Source organism: Eleutherodactylus coqui, chromosome 5, assembly GCF_035609145.1.
Source record: "Eleutherodactylus coqui strain aEleCoq1 chromosome 5, aEleCoq1.hap1, whole genome shotgun sequence".
Classification (NCBI taxonomy): Eukaryota; Metazoa; Chordata; class Amphibia; order Anura; family Eleutherodactylidae; genus Eleutherodactylus; species Eleutherodactylus coqui.
The window spans coordinates 3,287,849-3,307,087 of NC_089841.1; the positions used below are offsets into that span (position 1 = coordinate 3,287,849).

The following is a 19,239-nucleotide window of genomic DNA, read 5'->3' on the forward strand; positions in this document are numbered from 1 at the left end:
CACAGGAGTAGAGTCTAGGGTGAACCGGCCACCTGCAGTCCAGACCTTCCCACATACATCTATCACAACAGCATGGCTTCACAGGAGAAGAGTCCGAGGTGAACCGGTCGCCTGCAGTCCAGACCTTCCCCCATATACTACATCCATCACAACAGCTTCACAGGAGAAGAGTCTAGGGTGAACCGGCCGCCTGCAGTCCAGACCTTCCCACATACATCTATCACAACAGCATGGCTTCACAGGAGAAGAGTCCGAGGTGAACCGGTCGCCTGCAGTCCAGACCTTCCACCATATACTACATCCATCACAACAGCTTCACAGGAGAAGAGTCTAGGGTGAACCGGCCACCTGCAGTCCAGACCTTCCCACATACATCTATCACAACAGCATGGCTTCACAGGAGAAGAGTCCAAGGTGAACCGGTCGCCTGCAGTCCAGACCTTCCCCCATATACTACATCCATCACAACAGCTTCACAGGAGAAGAGTCTAGGGTGAACCGGCCGCCTGCAGTCCAGACCTTCCCACATACATCTATCACAACAGCATGGCTTCACAGGAGAAGAGTCCGAGGTGAACCGGTCGCCTGCAGTCCAGACCTTCCACCATATACTACAGACATCACAACAGCTTCACAGGAGAAGAGTCCAGGGTGAACAGACCGACTGCAGTCCAGACCTTTAGCATAGTATAAACTAAAATTCCGGGAGACGACGACCAGGACTGTGGAGCAACTAGAATCCTCCATCAGACAAGAGTCGAACAATCCTTTCCCAAAACTTCAGTGTTTGGTTTCCTCACAACAACTGCTACACAACGGTAGACGCGGCCCGCCACAACTCTTGTGAGATGCGTTGCTGCCATGAATTTCTAAATGGGTTACACTTTTTGAATGAAATGGATTACTGCCTCCCCCCCCCCCCCCCCCCCCTCTGCTATGTTCTAAGGCAGATACAATACGGCTAGGGGGAGATCTACAGATCATTGCATTCTTGTTTTATTTACATAGCGACTTTTTTGGAATTGGAGTTGCTTTTAAATTCTGTAAAATTTTCTAAAATCAAATCTGGTTAAAACCGTGACAATAAGCGGGTGAGGCGACGAGCGGTGGAGGACCCCTGCGGCCCCCGTTCTCATATCACCCACAGATCTCTTCATGTAACTGAGAATCCAACAAATGTGTTTGAGTAGAGAGGCGACCGGAGCCGCGGGGTGAGCAGGTGCCCAGAGCTGGAGAAACATCGTAAGGGTGTTGGGTCCAGCAGCTCTGGAGTACTTAATGCAGCTCTTCCTGTAGAGTGGAGGTTGTATGCACTTGGGGGCGCTCTAGCTCCACCTCCAGGCTGCAATGTCTTGCTTGCTGCCAGAAATATCTCAGCACGGTATCTGATACACAAGTTGCCAACGCAGGGCTCTGGGGGGTTAAGGCCAAAGTCTGAACGTTCACCTCCAAGAAGTACACTGAAAAAACATCGAAGAATTAGGAGATGTGGGGAATTTAGCCAAAGTAAACCATGAAGGTCCCTACTGACCAACAGCAAGCAGAGATCTTAAAAATTGAGAGGGATTGTGACAAATGGTAGGACGGGTCATTAAACAAAAAACAAGATTTATTTGCCAAAACCAAATCTTCCCTTCAGGACCAGATGGCTTGTGGATCTCATGAACAGAATGCTAGTACAGTGAATACTGACACACAGAGGATAGCATGGATGCTGATTAGATACAGGTGTACAGGAGTTCAGTAACATCGCCCCATCCCTCGTCAGCGTAATGTTGGCTCTAGTTTGGCAGCTAGAAAGGAACTGGAAAGAGCCTAACGGGAGACGCAGCAGGCTGGAGTTGGAGCAGGCGCCTCCAGGGGTCTCCAGTTACTGGCCATGTGGTCCCCATCTCTTTGCTCCTTGATCTGGATGAAGATCGATGCTCCTCGTAACAGATACATTGTTATGGACGACGTCCGAGTTACACGGGTCATGTGACACACGGCGCAGTCACAGACTAGCAGCGAGGTATCCGAGTCCAGAGATCCCCAGCTTGGCCAATCACAGGGCAGTGATCTCCGGGAGCGAGGACGACAGGCGTAGGGACACGGGGATATGATCCGAGAGGCCGGCCAGCCGTGTGATGAACTGGAAGCTGTCAACAACCTGCGAGCAAGAACAGAATCAGAACCACCAGGGGAGGCGGCTTAAAGGGGAACTCCATTTATAGCAGCAGCAGTGGGCGGGACCATGAGAGCTACTGTTTATATTATATGGCGACAGCCATGTAATATCAACAAAACTCAGCCCACTGTCGCCCCGCAGTACTGGTGACTGATGAGGGGGTCCCAGCTTAGCTGAGGTTCTATAGAAGTGGAGAATCCCATGGAGTAGCAGATGCAACCAGCAGGAGTCCTAGGACACGTCTGCGGATAGGAGACACCCCCCGACATACGGTGGTCCTCCCCTACGCCTATGCACAACTGGAAGCAGCTATCCCTAAAGGGAGCGGTCACTGGCTACTGTGTTCTGCATGGAGACTTGGGCGAGTAGTCCTGGTGGGTTTGGGGTCAAGAGCCAATAACTCCACAGACCAGCTGCCCGCTGGGACTACACTGCTGCTCTCCACTGATGGGGTAACTGCAGGATGGGCAGCCGCTGGCCGGATACTCACCACTGGTAGCAGAGTGTCCACCTCCCTGTACAGAATATAATCGATTCGTCGTCCTGTCCAGCGTCCGCCACTCCCGCCGTCATCCTGAGGCAATGGTGAAGCCACGTAGAGCCGGCGCTCACCGTCCGACTGGAGGGTGCTGCAACGAGACAATCAGGAGGTGGGGATGGCGGTAGTGAGGAAGCAACGCTCTCCGGTAGGACCACTCACCTCTTCAGCCTGGATGGAGTGTTCACAGCTTCATGGTACAGCAGCTCTTGTCTGAGGAGGGTCCCTGAGGAGGCAGAACCGTGGTCAGCAGAGGGCACTATGGAAGGAGTCTACAGAAGCAGTGACGTCATGAGTCCAGCTGAGAATTACATCATAAACGTGACTGGCGGCCCTTGAGGGCAGATACCATCGTCCCGGGATAGGAGGTGGGACATTAGGCTCCAGGGACCTCCCCTACCAACTGTGAGGGGCTGTGACTCCCACCGCTGTGCCCCCATACCCCTCAGCAGCACGGGCCCCATCATCTCAGGGCTCCTGAGATGTCAGTAAGCCAAGGCCAAGCTGCTTCATCCCAGGAGCAGCACTAAGTTATAATGAAGGGCTGCAGCGGGCTGAGTGTCTACGGCCTTTACCGGCGTCAGTGCGACCGAGGATTCTCCTGTGGGGGGGAGCAAAACACAGCCCCGATCTAAAAATGGTGTCCGCTGCGTGGACATGAAGGATGTAATGATATGCAGATCTCCTCTTACCGTATGTTCCCTGCAGAACACATCAGGGGGCGGGGCTTGTCCCATTTTATCTAACGGGAACACAAAGGGGGCGGGGCTTGTCCCATTTTATCTAACGGGACCACAAAGGGGGCGGGGCTTGTCCCATCTCATGCCAAAAAGTAAGAATAAGCCCCGCCCCTGATACTTGTCCTCGTTAGATGAGACGGAACACGCCCCGCCCCTCTGATACTTGTCCTCGTTAGAGGAGACGGAACACGCCCCGCCCCTCTGATACTTGTCCTCGTTAGAGGAGACGGAACACGCCCCGCCCCTCTGATACTTGTCCTCGTTAGAGGAGACGGAACACGCCCCGCCCCTCTGATACTTGTCCTCGTTAGAGGAGACGGAACAAGCCCCGCCCCTCTGATACTTGTCCTCGTTAGAGGAGACGGAACAAGCCCCGCCCCTCTGATACTTGTCCTCGTTAGAGGAGACGGAACAAGCCCCGCCCCTCTGATACTTGTCCTCGTTAGAGGAGACGGAACAAGCCCCGCCCCTCTGATACTTGTCCTCGTTAGAGGAGACGGAACAAGCCCCGCCCCTCTGATACTTGTCCTCGTTAGAGGAGACGGAACAAGCCCCGCCCCTCTGATACTTGTCCTCGTTAGAGGAGACGGAACAAGCCCCGCCCCTCTGATACTTGTCCTCGTTAGAGGAGAGGGAACAAGCCCCGCCCCTCTGATACTTGTCCTCGTTAGATGAGACGGAACAAGCCCCGCCCCTCTGATACTTGTCCTCGTTAGATGAGATGGAACAAGCCCCGCCCCTCTGATACTTGTCCTCGTTAGATGAGACGGAACAAGCCCCGCCCCTCTGATACTTGTCCTCGTTAGATGAGACGGAACAAGCCCCGCCCCTCTGATACCTGTCCTCGTTAGATGATGGAGTAGGCCCCACCCCTCTGATACAGGTCCTCAGATGAGATGGAACAAGCCCCGCCCCTCTGATACCTGTCCTCGTTAGATGATGGAGTAGGCCCCACCCCTCTGATACAGGTCCTCAGATGAGATGGAACAAGGCCCGCCCCTCTGATACTTGTCGTCGTTAGAGGAGATCTACATATCGTTACATTCTACATAGTGGACACATTTTTGGGATGGGGGTTGTAGAAGGGTACGGCTCTGTACTAGCGGCCGTAAGCCGAACGTCCTACAAGTATATAGCATAAATATCGGAGCGTCCCCGCTACACAGGAGAACACGCAGCTTTCACAGAGCTCTGATGTAAACCTCCAGTGCCCGTCCCCTCTCCTAGTCTCCCCCGCCGGCTCCTCCTCTCTGCCCTGAGGTGTAGCAGAGGGACACATGGGGGTAATCTATATCAGGGGGCTGAGAGGTGGGGAGTCCTCACCCATGGTTCCGGGGCGGTCTCGTCCGGCGCAGTCTCTGCAGGGGTCTCTATAGATGGAGAACAGCTTGTGCTTCTGCTCCAGGCAGTCGTCTGCAAGAGGGAAGACAAAGCACTGAGACACAAAAACCAAAGGTGTTCAACAAACTCCGAGATACAGGGGGTACGGCGGGCGTGTTGGGCACACGGGTACGGCGTGTTCGTCCTCCTGGATGAGATGGAGATCCGGACTTTGGGCCAATCATTCTGCAGACGTTTTGCCCCCGGGTGATGGCGGCCATACACTGGGCACCGCCGTCCCTGGGCGACGGCCGACGACGGTCAAAAAAAATCTGTAGCCGACTGAGAGAAACCTGTGGCATCTCCGCTAAGTGTGAGCGAACCCCGATTAGTGCAGAAGAGGAGACATATTATCCATGACCGGGCCGCGGAAATCAGGCCGGCCAGGCGAGAAAGTTATCACGCAATTGTGACCGAACGGTGAGCGCCGCAAAAACATCACCCAAAAACAATGGTGGCATGTATGGGGAAGGGGGCGAAGTCAACCTCCAACCAAAAAAGGTCATAAAAAGTTCTCCAACACATTATATGTCCCCCAGAGTACGGCCAATAACTTCTACTACACATTATATGTCCCCCAGAATACAGCCAATAACATCTCCAACACATTATATGTCCCCCAGAGTGCGGCCAGTAACATCTCCAACACATTATATGTCCCCCAGAGTGCGGCCAGTAACATCTACTACACATTATATGTCCCCCAGAGTGCAGCCAATAACATCTCCAACACATTATATGTCTCCCAGAGTGCAGCCAATAACTTCTACTACACATTATATGTCCCCCAGAGTGCGGCCAGTAACATCTCCAACACATTATATGTCCCCCAGAGTGCAGCCAGCAACATCTCCAACACATTATATGTCCCCCAGAGTGCAGCCAGTAACATCTACAACACATTATATGTCCCCCAGAGTACGGAAAATAACTTCTACTACACATTATATGTCCCCCAGAGTGCAGCCAGTAACATTTATAACACATTATATGTCCCCCAGAGTGCAGCCAGTAACATTTATAACACATTATATGTCCTCCAGAGTGCAGCCAGTAACATTTCCAACACATTATATGTCCCCCAGAGTGCAGCCAGTAACATCTCCAACACATTATATGTCCCCCAGAGTGCAGCCAGTAACATCTCCAACACATTATATGTCCCCCAGAGTGCGGCCAGTAACATCTACAACACATTATATGTCCCCCAGAGTGCAGCCAGTAACATCTACAACACATTATATGTCCCCCAGAGTACGGACAATAACTTCTACTACACATTATATGTCCCCCAGAGTGCAGCCAGTAACATTTATAACACATATGTCCCCCAGAGTGCGGCCAGTAACCTCTCCAACACATTATATGTCCTCCAGAGTGCAGCCAGTAACATCTCCAACACTGTGTATGTCCCCCAGAGTGCGGCCAGTAACATCTACAACACATTATATGTCCCCCAGAGTGCAGCCAGTAACATATCCAACACATTATATGTCCCGCAGAGTGTAGCCAGTAATATATACAACACATTATATGTCCCCCAGAGTGCGGCCAGTAACATCTCCAACACATTATATGTCCCCCAGAGTGCGGCCACTAACATCTCCAACACATTATATGTCCCCCAGAGTGCGGCCAGTAACATCTCCAACACATTATATGTCCCCCAGAGTGCAGCCAGTAACATCTCCAACACATTATATGTCCCCCAGAGTGCAGCCAGTAACATCTCCAACACATTATATGTCCCCCAGAGTGCGGCCAGTAACATCAACACATTATATGTCCCCCAGAGTGCGGCCAGTAACATCAACACATTATATGTCCCCCAGAGTGCGGCCAGTAACATCAACACATTATATGTCCCCCAGAGTGCAGCCAGTAACATCTCCAACACATTATATGTCCCCCAGAGTGCAGCCAGTAACATCTCTAACACATTATAATGTCCCCGTGTAGGGCGCACCAGCCGCACATTATAATGTCCCCCATGTAGGACGTAGAATAGTTGTACTATGCCAGGAGTGTACTCAACAACTTCCCAAAGTTTCATGGCGATCGGATGAATGGTGTAGTAATGCATAAAAGGACAGACAGAAAGACATTTTTATATATATAGATGACATCAGGAAGTGAGAGAATTAGATTCCGTACGTAAAATTTGGACGCTAATTCTTTTGCGCTATAATTAATCGAGTTGGGACTTCTTTACTTTTCCTATTTTGGACATAATCTATGCTTGTGCCACATTTCATGTTTCTACGACATCGGGAAGTTGGCGATTTAGTGGCGAGTCGGTCGGTCGCATATTCAGCCTTAATCAGTGTGCTGGTTTTTGACATATATGTTCCTCCATTAAGAGTCCTGTTGAATAAATAAGGAACCTCATACATTCCTGCAGGCGTAAATCCCAACAGATGGCTCACACCCTTCCTGAGGAGCACCGATTCCTGCAGGCGTAAAACCCAACAGATGGCTCACACCCTTCCTGAGGAGCACCGATTCCTGCAGGCGTAAAACCCAACAGATGGCTCACACCCTTCTTGAGGAGCACCAGTTCCTGCAGGTGTAGAGCCCAAGAGATGGCTCACACTCTTCCTGAAGAGCAACAGTTCTTGAAGGTGTAGAGCCCCACAGATGGCTCACACCCTTCCTGAAGAGCACTAGTTCTTGAAAGTGTAGAGCCCCAAAGATGGCTCACACCCTTCCTGAAGAGCACCACAGATGGCTCACACCCTTCCTGAAGAGCAGCAGTTCTTGAAGGTGTAGAGCCCCACAGATGGCTCACACCCTTCCTGAAGAACACCAGTTCTTGAAGGTGTAGAGCCCCACAGATGGCTCACACCCTTCCTGAAGAGCACCAGTTCTTGAAAGTGTAGAGCCCCAAAGATGGCTCACACCCTTCCTGAAGAGCACCAGTTCCTGCAGGTGTAGAGCCCCACAGATGGCTCACACCCTTCCTCAAGAGCACCAGTTCCTGCAGGTGTAGAGCCCCGCAGATGGCTCACACCCTTCCTGAAGAGCACCAGTTCCTGCAGGTGTAGAGCTCAACGGTTGGCTTACACCCTTCCTGAGGAGCACGAGTTTCTGCTGGTCAATAGAAGCTAAAGGTTAGTTGTTGGATTCCTCTTCCTTTAGTACATATTACTTATGACCTGAACTAGATATACAATGATCTAGTACGTGTAGTACAACATTATACACCGTGACATGACGGTCATCTAGAGGACACATCCTACCTGAGGAGCAGTTGTCAAAGTTGAGATCTCCGCAGAGAACATCGAAGGCAACGAGCTCCCCATCTTGAGTGTTCTCAGCCTGGAAGTCAGATATCCACTGGAGGAGGAGAGACATCTGGTCACAGCGTATGGCAGCATCACCTGGACAGACGGGGACAGATGCACCAGGTCAGAGCACGGCCATCACTATGGAGCTACATATATGACTTCCTGTCCTGTCACAGGAGGACAAGGGTCATCTAAAGCAAGGGGTAGCCGTGAACGGTCAGACACAAACTGCAAGCCTCATGCCCCACTCAACCCCATTATGATACCTCCCATGGAGGCCACCAGTCATACCGTAAGCATGGCATTACACTGTATCCATCGCACACCATACCCGACTTCCACCCCTCACATCCATCAACCCCCATATCCAACTGGCAATCCTATCGGCCACACACCATATCTGACCATTATTCCTCATATCAACCATACACAAATCATCGCTTCTCATCCGTAACCCCCATATTATATAACAGCCCTTCCCGTGGATACAGCGAGTCTGTCCTCATGCTGGGATGTAGCGGCAGCTCATTACTTATTCTATAGGACAAAGTTAGTTTTGGTGATATTACCCAGACAGAAAGAAAGATGTGATCACAGGTGGATATCTCATCACAGTGCGCGGGGGCATCACCTAAACACACAGAGATAGAGATACCTGATCACAACAGTCCGTACAGCAGCCGGAGCCGGAGAGGGCCCGGCAAGGGGGACGAGACGACAGCAGCCGGAGAGGGCCCGGCAAGGGGGAGGAGACGACAGCAGCCGGAGAGGGCCCGGCAAGGGGGAGGAGACGACAGCAGCCGGAGAGGGCCCGGCAAGGGGGAGGAGACGACAGCAGCCGGAGAGGGCCCGGCAAGGGGGAGGAGACGACAGCAGCCGGAGAGGGCCCGGCAAGGGGGAGGAGACGACAGCAGCCGGAGAGGGCCCGGCAAGGGGGAGGAGACGACAGCAGCCGGAGAGGGCCCGGCAAGGGGGAGGAGACGACAGCAGCCGGAGAGGGCCCGGCAAGGGGGAGGAGACGACAGCAGCCGGAGAGGGCCCGGCAAGGGGGAGGAGACGACAGCAGCCGGAGAGGGCCCGGCAAGGGGGAGGAGACGACAGCAGCCGGAGAGGGCCCGGCAAGGGGGACGAGACGACAGCAGCCGGACCGATAGAGGATTCAGGCAGGAGGGGGGGGGGGGGAGGGGTGGGGAGGAGGAGACGACAGCAGGCGGAGAGGGCCCGGCAAGGGGGAGGAGACGACAGCAGGCGGAGAGGGCCCGGCAAGGGGGAGGAGACGACAGCAGGCGGAGAGGGCCCGGCAAGGGGGAGGAGACGACAGCAGGCGGAGAGGGCCCGGCAAGGGGGAGGAGACGACAGCAGCCGGAGAGGGCCCGGCAAGGGGGAGGAGACGACAGCAGCCGGAGAGGGCCCGGCAAGGGGGAGGAGACGACAGCAGCCGGACCCGTAGAGGATCCAGCAAGGGGGAGGAGACGACGGCAGCCGGACCACCCGGAGAGGATCCAGGAAGGGGGAGGAGACGACAGCAGCCGGACCACCCGGAGAGGATCCAGGAAGGGGGAGGAGACGACAGCAGCCGGACCACCCGGAGAGGATCCAGGAAGGGGGGGGGGGGGGGCATTAAGAAAGGAGCAAGTATAGCCGAGACCCTACAACATCATCACCCTGCAGATATATAGAACTCCCACATATACATGCTAGCTATGTGTTGCCCCCTGTGGGTGTCTCCCAGTACTTACACTCAGGTGCGTGAAGGTGGGTGCAATTCATAAACCCCACGATGCTTTGCTTCTCTTGTGTGGTTCCCAAATACACCTGCTGGCACAAATCACAGGCTGAGAAAACCAGGGAAGCATGGCATGTGGTGCCACCGCCGCCGCCCTGAGGGAGACCCTGTGTGGGGCGCTACATCCTCTGGTATACAAGTGCCGCCGCCATCCTGGGGGAGACCCTGTGAGGGGCGCTACATCCTCTGGTATACAAGTGCCGCCGCCATCCTAGGGGAGACCGTGTGGGGCGCTACACCCTCCGGTATACAAGTGCCGCCGCCGCCCTGAGGGAGACCCTGTGTGGGGCGCTACATCCTCCGGTATACAAGTGCCGCCGCCCTGAGGGAGACCCTGTGAGGGGCGCTATATCCTCCGGTATACAAGTGCCGCCGCCGCCCTGAGGGAGATCCTGTAAGGGGCGCTACATCCTGCGGTATACAAGTAGTGCCACCGCCGCCCTGAGGGAGACCCTGTGTGGGGCGCTACCTACTCCGGTATACAAGTGCCGCCGCCCTGAGGGAGACCCTGTGAGGGGCGCTACATCCCCCCGTATACAAGTGCCGCCACCGCCCTGAGGGAGACCCTGTGTGGGGCGCTACATCCTCTGGTATACAAGTGCCGCCGCCCTGAGGGAGATCCTGTAAGGGGCGCTACATCCCCCCGTATACAAGTGCCGCCACCGCCCTGAGGGAGACCCTGTGAGGGGCGCTACATCCCCCCGTATACAAGTGCCGCCACCGCCCTGAGGGAGACCCTGTGTGGGGCGCTACATCCTCTGGTATACAAGTGCCGCCGCCCTGAGGGAGACCCTGTAAGGGGCGCTATACATTAAGTGCCGCCACTCACTCCGCTTCCTGACCGCTATCCTGGCACACAAGTTAAGGACGAGCCGAGAATAAAGAAGCAAAGCCAGCTGTGTTTTTGGAAAAGACCATTAACCCGTGAGATACCGGAGGGCGCCTTTACTTACACGCCATCAGTCTGGTAAGCAGCCCGGCCCGCCTGACAATAATATCACTTTTCTGGATTCTTGGTTTTCATCACTTTCTTTATTTGCTAAACAAACGTCGGGGAAAAACCTGTCTGTTACATAAAGAGCCTGCGGGAGCCGCGAGTCCGTGCCAGACCGCCATCACCACAACCGCAGTGTTAAAGAGCCTGCGGGAGCCGAGAGTCCGTGCCAGACCGCCATCACCACAACCGCAGTGTTAAAGAGCCTGCGGGAGCCGCGAGTCCGTGCCAGACCGCCATCACCACAACCGCAGTGTTAAAGAGCCTGCGGGAGCCGCGAGTCCGTGCCAGACCGCCATCACCACAACCGCCGCAGCACTGCTAATCTGCATACATTAAAGAGACCCTCCCATCCTGGATAAACAAAGATGGCGGCTCCTTCTCTGCTGCACGCTGTAGTCTAGGACCCCCGTGCTGCTGACCGACCAATCACAGCAGGCGCAGGGTCTTATATGAATACACGTGCAGCTATCAGCCGCGCCGCCATCTGCGTCTCCCCTTAAAGGAAACCCGAGACCAACAACATTGTGAGGCAGAACTCTTTCCCTCACAGCTGTTGGTATAAGCATGCCCAGCTCGCTGCCCGGTTGTCACCAAACCCGCCCCCCTCGCCACCGCTGATGTCATCAACGCCCTTTGCAAAGTCTGGCGGAAGACTCTGCAGCAGTGTTTGGTTAAAGCATCATCGCCATCAGAGGCGGCGAGAGGGACGGCCGCTGGTGAAACCGGGCAGCTAGCAGCCCACCGCGCCGCCCCAGCAGCCCACCGCGCCGCCCCAGCAGCCCACCGCAGCCCCACTGCGCCGCCCCAGCAGCCCTACCGCAGCCCCACCGCGCCGCCCCAGCAACCCCACCGCGCCGCCCCAGCAGCCCCAGCAACCCCACCGCGCCGCCCCAGCAGCCCTACCGCCCCAGCAGCCCCACCGCGCCGCCCCAGTAGCCCTACCGCCCCAGCAGCCCCACCGCGCCGCCCCAGCAGCCCCACCGCAGCGCCACAGCAGCCCCACCGCGCCGCCCACCGCAGCCCCACCGCGCCGCCCCAGCAGCCCCACCGCGCCGCTCCAGCAGCCCTCCCGCACCGCTCGTTTCACGTACAGCGTGGGACAGCTGCAATTATTCAGCTCCGCTTTTACCAACAGCAGCAGCAGCAGCACAAGAAACGTCCCAATGGCGGCGGCGGCGCTTGTTTACACCAGATACTGGCGAGGGGTTCCCTTTACGTAGCAGGTAACAGCCGGCTAGCACAGTGGAAGGGGGTCCGGAGCGATGTGGATATGCCGCCCCGGTGTCTATGTGGGGAGCCCGCTGAGCCCACCATTCCACACATACCGTACAGCAGCTTCTCGGCACGGCGCCCACTGCCGTATACTTTAGTCCCGCCCACAGGGGGCAGGGCTATCAGACTTAACGATTCTTGCCAAAGCTGGAATTGTGCGGCTTTGAAATGGCAAGTCAATCAAATTAATGTGAAGGTTACCAAAATTGTGTGAAACATGCCAGAAACATGTAACAGGGGGTATACGGCGTGCCATCCGCACACGGCATGTGATATACAGGCAGGCTCCATACTGACCGCTTTACCTTAACGCACAGGAGGCCTTTGGACGCCAGCGCATCCTCGCCGCGGGCATTTGGGTAGATGTAGTACTTGGCGTTGACTAGCGGGTGCCGGCTGGCCAGGAATAAGCCACTGTTGAAGAACTTGAAGCCACAGCCGTGAGGTCCGGAGGGGCCGACGTCATACAAGATATAGGGGAAGGAGGAGCTAAGGCAGCGGCGCAGTTTCCGAGACGCCCGTCCATCGAACACCTCCTGTAGACATAGAAAGTCAGGACTCTGCGGGAAAACCAGAGAAACCTCAAACGGGCCGTCCCGCCCCTGCAGGGGCCCGGTGCAAGGCGCTGTGAGCAGGACATCCTCAGGGCCACAGGCCGAGCCGCCATCCGGGCCGCAGGCCGAGCCGCCATCCGGGCCGCAGGCCGAGCCGCCATCCGGGCCGCAGGCCGAGCCGCCATCCGGGCCGCAGGCAGAGCCGCCATCCGGGCCGCAGGCAGAGCCGTTCTCCGTCCCCCGCTCTGGAGGGTCACATAGCAGCCTGGAGATGGTGGTGGCCCGGCGCTGCGTGTGGCTCAGGTTACTGAAGCGGGCCAAGCCGTCGGGCAGGAAGCAGAGGTTAGCGCTGACGAAGGTGAAGGAGCAGCCACCAGCGACGGTCCTCTCTGGAGCGTCCCGGGGGTCCACAGACCGCTGGTAACTGAATGGGCGGCGGATCTGGTGCAGCGGAGCCCATAGCAGGAGGCCGAAGACACACAGGGGTAGGGAGAGCACAAAGAGAAGCGCGAACAGCAGCGCCCCGAAGACCAGGAGGAGGATCCGCAAGGCAGGGCCCTGGGAGCGCTCAACGCTGGTGGAGACCACGCAGGACAGCAGCCGATCGATGAACCAGTACGATGGAAAGACTAGGACGCAACTCAGGAGGAAGAGATCATCAAGGAGGCGGCAGCTGAAGGGCGACTCGGCGAGAGGCATGGAGGTCTCCGCGCACGGCTCCACTCATAGGCTGAAAGACAAGAAGACAGGGAAACCATCAGCAGGAAGGCAACCGTGTCCCACCACTCATAGGACATGGAGGAGAGTGCAGCACTGCCTGATGAGGTCACATTGATGACATCACATGTCTGCTCACACTAGGAGGGGAGGTGTCCTTACATCACCAGACCACAGGTGACCACTGCAGGGTCACATGACTACTGTTCGTGCCCTGAAGGACTGTGGGCAGAGCGGATGAGATGGGCTTCCACCCGCAGTCCCCTACAGGTCGTGGCTTCAGGACTGCGAGGTGGTTGTGGCCATAAGAGAGGAGGCGACCAGGGAGCGTCCATGTACATCCCATTGTACGTCCCATTGTATGTCTCATCGTATGTCCCATTGTATGTCCCATTGTACGTCCCATTGTACGTCCTCGTTACACCTTAAGAGCGGTGAACATACGTGACACATTGTAGCTGTAGCCCATCAGCGCTCTAATAACCGTCTGACAGTGCGATAAGATGTTATATCATGAGGGACCGTAATCTGATATGAAGAAAGAACTGGATAATGAATCAAGGACTCTCCTGGGGGCGGAGCTAACGCTGGATACAATCGCTGGAATGACTATATGTATCAATATATGAAATAATTATGTACTTAGTCTGAACCCGGACCCCAGGTAATAAAGCTTGGGCCTGAGGATGCCGGGGTCTGTGGTAGAGCTGCCATATATATGTATCAGTTAGTTCTGCTATTAGTAGACTAGGGAGCTATAGCATGCTGCTAGTATAAGGAGTGAAGGGGTTAAACGAAACCATTACTATATACCAGTGAATGGGACGGATAAAGGCCGGCTGCGGACGGCCGGGTCGGATCCCCCTGCGAGAATCCTGAGCCCCTGCCGGGACCCGCCCAGCGCTCACCTCGCCCCTGCCGGGACCCGCCCAGCGCTCACCTCGCCCCTGCCGGGACCCGCCCAGCGCTCACCTCGCCCCTGCCGGGACCCGCCCAGCGCTCACCTCGCCCCTGCCGGGACCCGCCCAGCGCTCACCTCGCCCCTGCCGGGACCCGCCCAGCGCTCACCTCGCCCCTGCCGGGACCCGCCCAGCGCTCACCTCGCCCCTGCCGGGACCCGCCCAGCGCTCACCTCGCCCCTGCCGGGACCAGCCCCTCCCGCGGCTCCAGCACATGCAACTTTGAATACATTAGAAATCACTTGATAGCACAACAAGGCTGGTGTGATTTGTATTTCTCCTGGGCTCAGACTTCTAGACGAGATCTGGGACTGTCTTCTGCTTGATAAACACATAAAGACACCTTACATCTATCCCCCCCGGGTACTCCGACACACATCCCATATATAGCAGTCTATCCCCCCAGTACTCCGGCACACATCCCATATACAGCAGTCTATCCCCCCGGTACTCCGGCACACATCCCATATACAGCAGTCTATCCCCCCGGTACTCCGGCACACACCCCATATATAGCAGTCTATCCCCCCAGTACTCCGGCACACATCCCATATATAGCAGTCTATCCCTCCAGTACTCCGGCACACATCCCATATATAGCAGTCTATCCCTCCAGTACTCCGGCACACATCCCATATATAGCAGTCTATCCCCCCTGTACTCCGGCATACATCCCATATATAGCAGTCTATCCCCCCTGTACTCCGGCACACATCCCATATATAGCAGTCTATCCCCCCCAGTACTCCAGCACACATCCCATATATAGCAGTCTATCCCCCCCCTGCACTCTGACACACATCCCATATATAGCAGTCTATCCCCCCAGTACTCCGGCACACATCCCATATACAGCAGTCTATCCCCCCAGTACTCCGGCACACATCCCATATACAGCAGTCTATCCCCCCGGTACTCCGGCACACACCCCATATATAGCAGTCTATCCCCCCTGTACTCCGGCACATCCCATATATAGCAGTCTATCCCTCCAGTACTCCGGCACACATCCCATATATAGCAGTCTATCCACCCCAGTACTCCAGCACACATCCCATATATAGCAGTCTATCCCTCCGGTACTCCGGCACACATCCCATATATAGCAGTCTATCCCCCCTGTACTCCGGCACACATCCCATATATAGCAGTCTATCCCCCCTGTACTCCGGCACACATCCCATATATAGCAGTCTATCCCCCCCAGTACTCCAGCACACATCCCATATATAGCAGTCTATCCCCCCCCTGCACTCTGACACACATCCCATATATAGCAGTCTATCCCCCCAGTACTCCGGCACACATCCCATATATAGCAGTCTATCCCCCTGATACTCCGGCACACACCCCATATATAGCAGTCTATCCCCCCAGTACTCCGGCACACATCCCATATACAGCAGTCTATCCCCCCAGTACTCCGGCACACATCCCATATACAGCAGTCTATCCCCCCGGTACTCCGGCACACACCCCATATATAGCAGTCTATCCCCCCTGTACTCCGGCACATCCCATATATAGCAGTCTATCCCTCCAGTACTCCGGCACACATCCCATATATAGCAGTCTATCCACCCCAGGACTCCGGCACACATCCCATATATAGCAGTCTATCCACCCCAGTACTCCGGCACACATCCCATATATAGCAGTCTATCCCCCCCAGTACTCCGGCACACATCCCATATATAGCAGTCTATCCCCCCAGTACTCCGGCACACATACCATACGTAGCAGTCTATCCCCCCCGGGTACTCCGGCACACATCCCATATATAGCAGTCTATCCCCCCCAGGTACTCCGGCACACATCCCATATATAGCAGTCTATCCCCCCGGTACTCCGGCACACACCCCATATATAGCAGTCTATCCCCCCTGTACTCCGGCACACATCCCATATATAGCAGTCTATCCACACCCCCCCCCCCCCCGATACTCCAGCACACATCCCATACATAGCAGTCTATCCCCCCAGTACTCCGGCACACATCCCAAATATAGCAGTCTAGCCCCCCGGTACACCGGCACACAACCCATATATAGCAGTCTATCCCCCCGGTACTCCGGCACACACCCCATATATAGCAGTCTATCCCCCCGGTACTCCGGCACACACCCCATATATAGCAGTCTATCCCCCCGGTACTCCGGCACACATCCCACATATAGCAGTCTATCCCCCCCAGTACTCCGGCACACACCCCATATATAGCAGTCTATCCCCCCCGGTACTCCGGCACACATCCCATATATAGCAGCCTATCCCCCCCCCCCCCCGTACTCCGGCACACATCCCATATATAGCAGCCTATCCCCCCCCCCCCCCCCGTACTCCGGCACACATCCCATATATAGCAGCCTATCCCCCCCCCCCCCCCGTACTCCGGCACACATCCCATATATAGCAGTCTATCCCCCCGGTACTCCGGCACACATCCCATATATAGCAGTCTATCCCCCCCCCAGTACTCCGGCACACATCCCATATATAGCAGTCTATCCCCCCCCAGTACTCCGGCACACATCCCATATATAGCAGTCTATCCCCCCGGTACTCCGGCACACATCCCATATATAGAAGTCTATCCCCCCGGTACTCCAGCACACATCCCATATATAGCAGTCTATCCCCCCCAGTACTCCAGCACACAACCCATATAAAGCAGTCTATCCCCCCCAGTACTCCGGCACACATCCCATATATAGCAGTCTATCCACCCCAGTACTCCGGCACACATCCCATATATAGCAGTCTATCCCCCCCGATACTCCGGCACACACCCCATATATAGCAGTCTATCCCCCCTGTACTCCGGCACACATCCCATATATAGCAGTCTATCCACGCCCCCCCCCCCCCCCCGATACTCCAGCACACATCCCATATATAGCAGTCTATCCCCCCCCAGTACTCCGGCACACATCCCATATATAGCAGTCTATCCCCCCGGGTACTCCGGCACACATCCCATATATAGCAGTCTATCCCCCCGGTACTCCGGCACACATCCCATATATAGAAGTCTATCCCCCCGGTACTCCGGCACACATCCCATATATAGCAGTCTATCCCCCCCAGTACTCCGACACACAACCCATATAAAGCAGTCTATCCCCCCCAGTACTCCGGCACACATCCCATATATAGCAGTCTATCCACCCCAGTACTCCGGCACACATCCCATATATAGCAGTCTATCCACCCCAGTACTCCGGCACACATCCCAAATATAGCAGTCTATCCCCCCGATACTCCGGCACACATCCCATATATAGCAGTCTATCCCCACGATACTCCGGCACACATCCCATATATAGCAGTCTATCCCCCCCGATACTCCGGCACACATCCCATATATAGCAGTGTATCCCCCCCGGTACTCCGGCACACACCCCATCTATAGCAGCCTATCCCCCCCCCCCCCGTACTCCGGCACACACCCCATATATAGCAGTCTATCCCCCCGATACTCCGGCACACATCCCATATATAGCAGTCTATCCCCCCCGATACTCCGGCACACATCCCATATATAGCAGTGTATCCCCCCGGTACTCCGGCACACACCCCATCTATAGCAGCCTATCCCCCCCCCCCCCCGTACTCCGGCACACACCCCATATATAGCAGCCTATCCCCCCCCCCCCCGTACTCCGGCACACATCCCATATATAGCAGTCTATCCCCCCCCGATACTCCAGCACACATCCCATATATAGCAGTCTATCCCCCCGATACTCCGGCACACATCCCATATATAGCAGTCTATCCCCCCGATACTCCGGCACACATCCCATATATAGCAGTCTATCCCCCTGGTACTCCGGCACACATCCCATATATAGCAGTCTATCCCCCCCAGTACTCCGGCACACATCCCATATATAGCAGTCTAGCCCCCCGGGTACTCCCCCGGCACACAACCCATATACAGCAGTCTATCCCCCCGGCACACATCCCATATATAGCAGTCTATCCCCCCGATACTCCGGCACACATCCCATATATAGCAGTCTATCCCCCTGTACTCCGGCACACATCCCAAATATAGCAGTCTATCCCCCCCAGTACTCCGGCACATCCCATATATAGCAGTCTATCCCCCCAGTACTCCGGCACACATCCCATATATAGCAGTCTATCCCCCCGGTACTCCGGCACACATCCCATATATAGCAGTCTATCCCCCAGTACTCCGGCACACATCCCATATATAGCAGTCTATCCCCCAGTACTCCGGCACACATCCATATATAGCAGTCTATCCCCCCTGCACTCCGGCACACACCCCATATATAGCAGTCTATCCCCCCCAGTACTCCGGCACACATCCCATATATAGCAGTCTATCCCCCCTGCACTCCGGCACACACCCCATATATAGCAGTCTATCCCCCAGGTACTCCGGCACACATCCCATATATAGCAGTCTATCCCCCAGGTACTCCGGCACACATCCCATATATAGCAGTCTATCCCCCCCCCTGTACTCCGGCACACACCCCATATATAGCAGTCTATCCCCCCCGGTACTCCGGCACACATCCCATATATAGCAGTCTATCCCCCCCAGTACTCCGGCACACATCCCATATATAGCAGTCTATCCCCCCCAGTACTCCGGCACACATCCCATATATAGCAGTCTATCCCCCCAGTACTCCGGCACACATCCCATATATAGCAGTCTATCCCCCTGGTACTCCGGCACACACCCCATATATAGCAGTCTATCCCCCCAGTACTCCGGCACACATCCCATATATAGCAGTCTATCCCCCTGGTACTCCGGCACACACCCCATATATAGCAGTCTATCCCCCCGGTACTCCG

At 55.6% G+C, this 19,239-nt stretch overlaps 1 protein-coding gene across 2 annotated transcripts in view; it reads right to left on the bottom strand.

Moving 5' to 3' along the window:
* Positions 1 to 1,591: 1,591 nt before the first annotated feature.
* Positions 1,592 to 19,239, bottom strand: part of LOC136627263 (sphingomyelin phosphodiesterase 5-like) — a 32,805-nt gene continuing 15,157 nt past the window's right edge. The window contains exons 2-8 of one of the 2 annotated variants that reach the window (XM_066602215.1): positions 12,473 to 13,451; positions 9,852 to 9,927; positions 8,065 to 8,205; positions 4,769 to 4,858; positions 2,868 to 2,931; positions 2,658 to 2,796; positions 1,592 to 2,149 (exon numbers count right to left, since the gene is read on the bottom strand). In XM_066602215.1, coding sequence (XP_066458312.1) covers positions 2,045 to 2,149; positions 2,658 to 2,796; positions 2,868 to 2,931; positions 4,769 to 4,858; positions 8,065 to 8,205; positions 9,852 to 9,927; positions 12,473 to 13,420 — 1,563 coding nt within the window. In that variant the 5' untranslated portion in view covers positions 13,421 to 13,451 and the 3' untranslated portion in view covers positions 1,592 to 2,044. Of the gene's footprint in view, positions 2,150 to 2,657; positions 2,797 to 2,867; positions 2,932 to 4,768; positions 4,859 to 8,064; positions 8,206 to 8,681; positions 8,744 to 9,851; positions 9,928 to 12,472; positions 13,452 to 19,239 lie in introns of those variants that run through there. The other variant, XM_066602217.1, reaches the window with a different exon arrangement.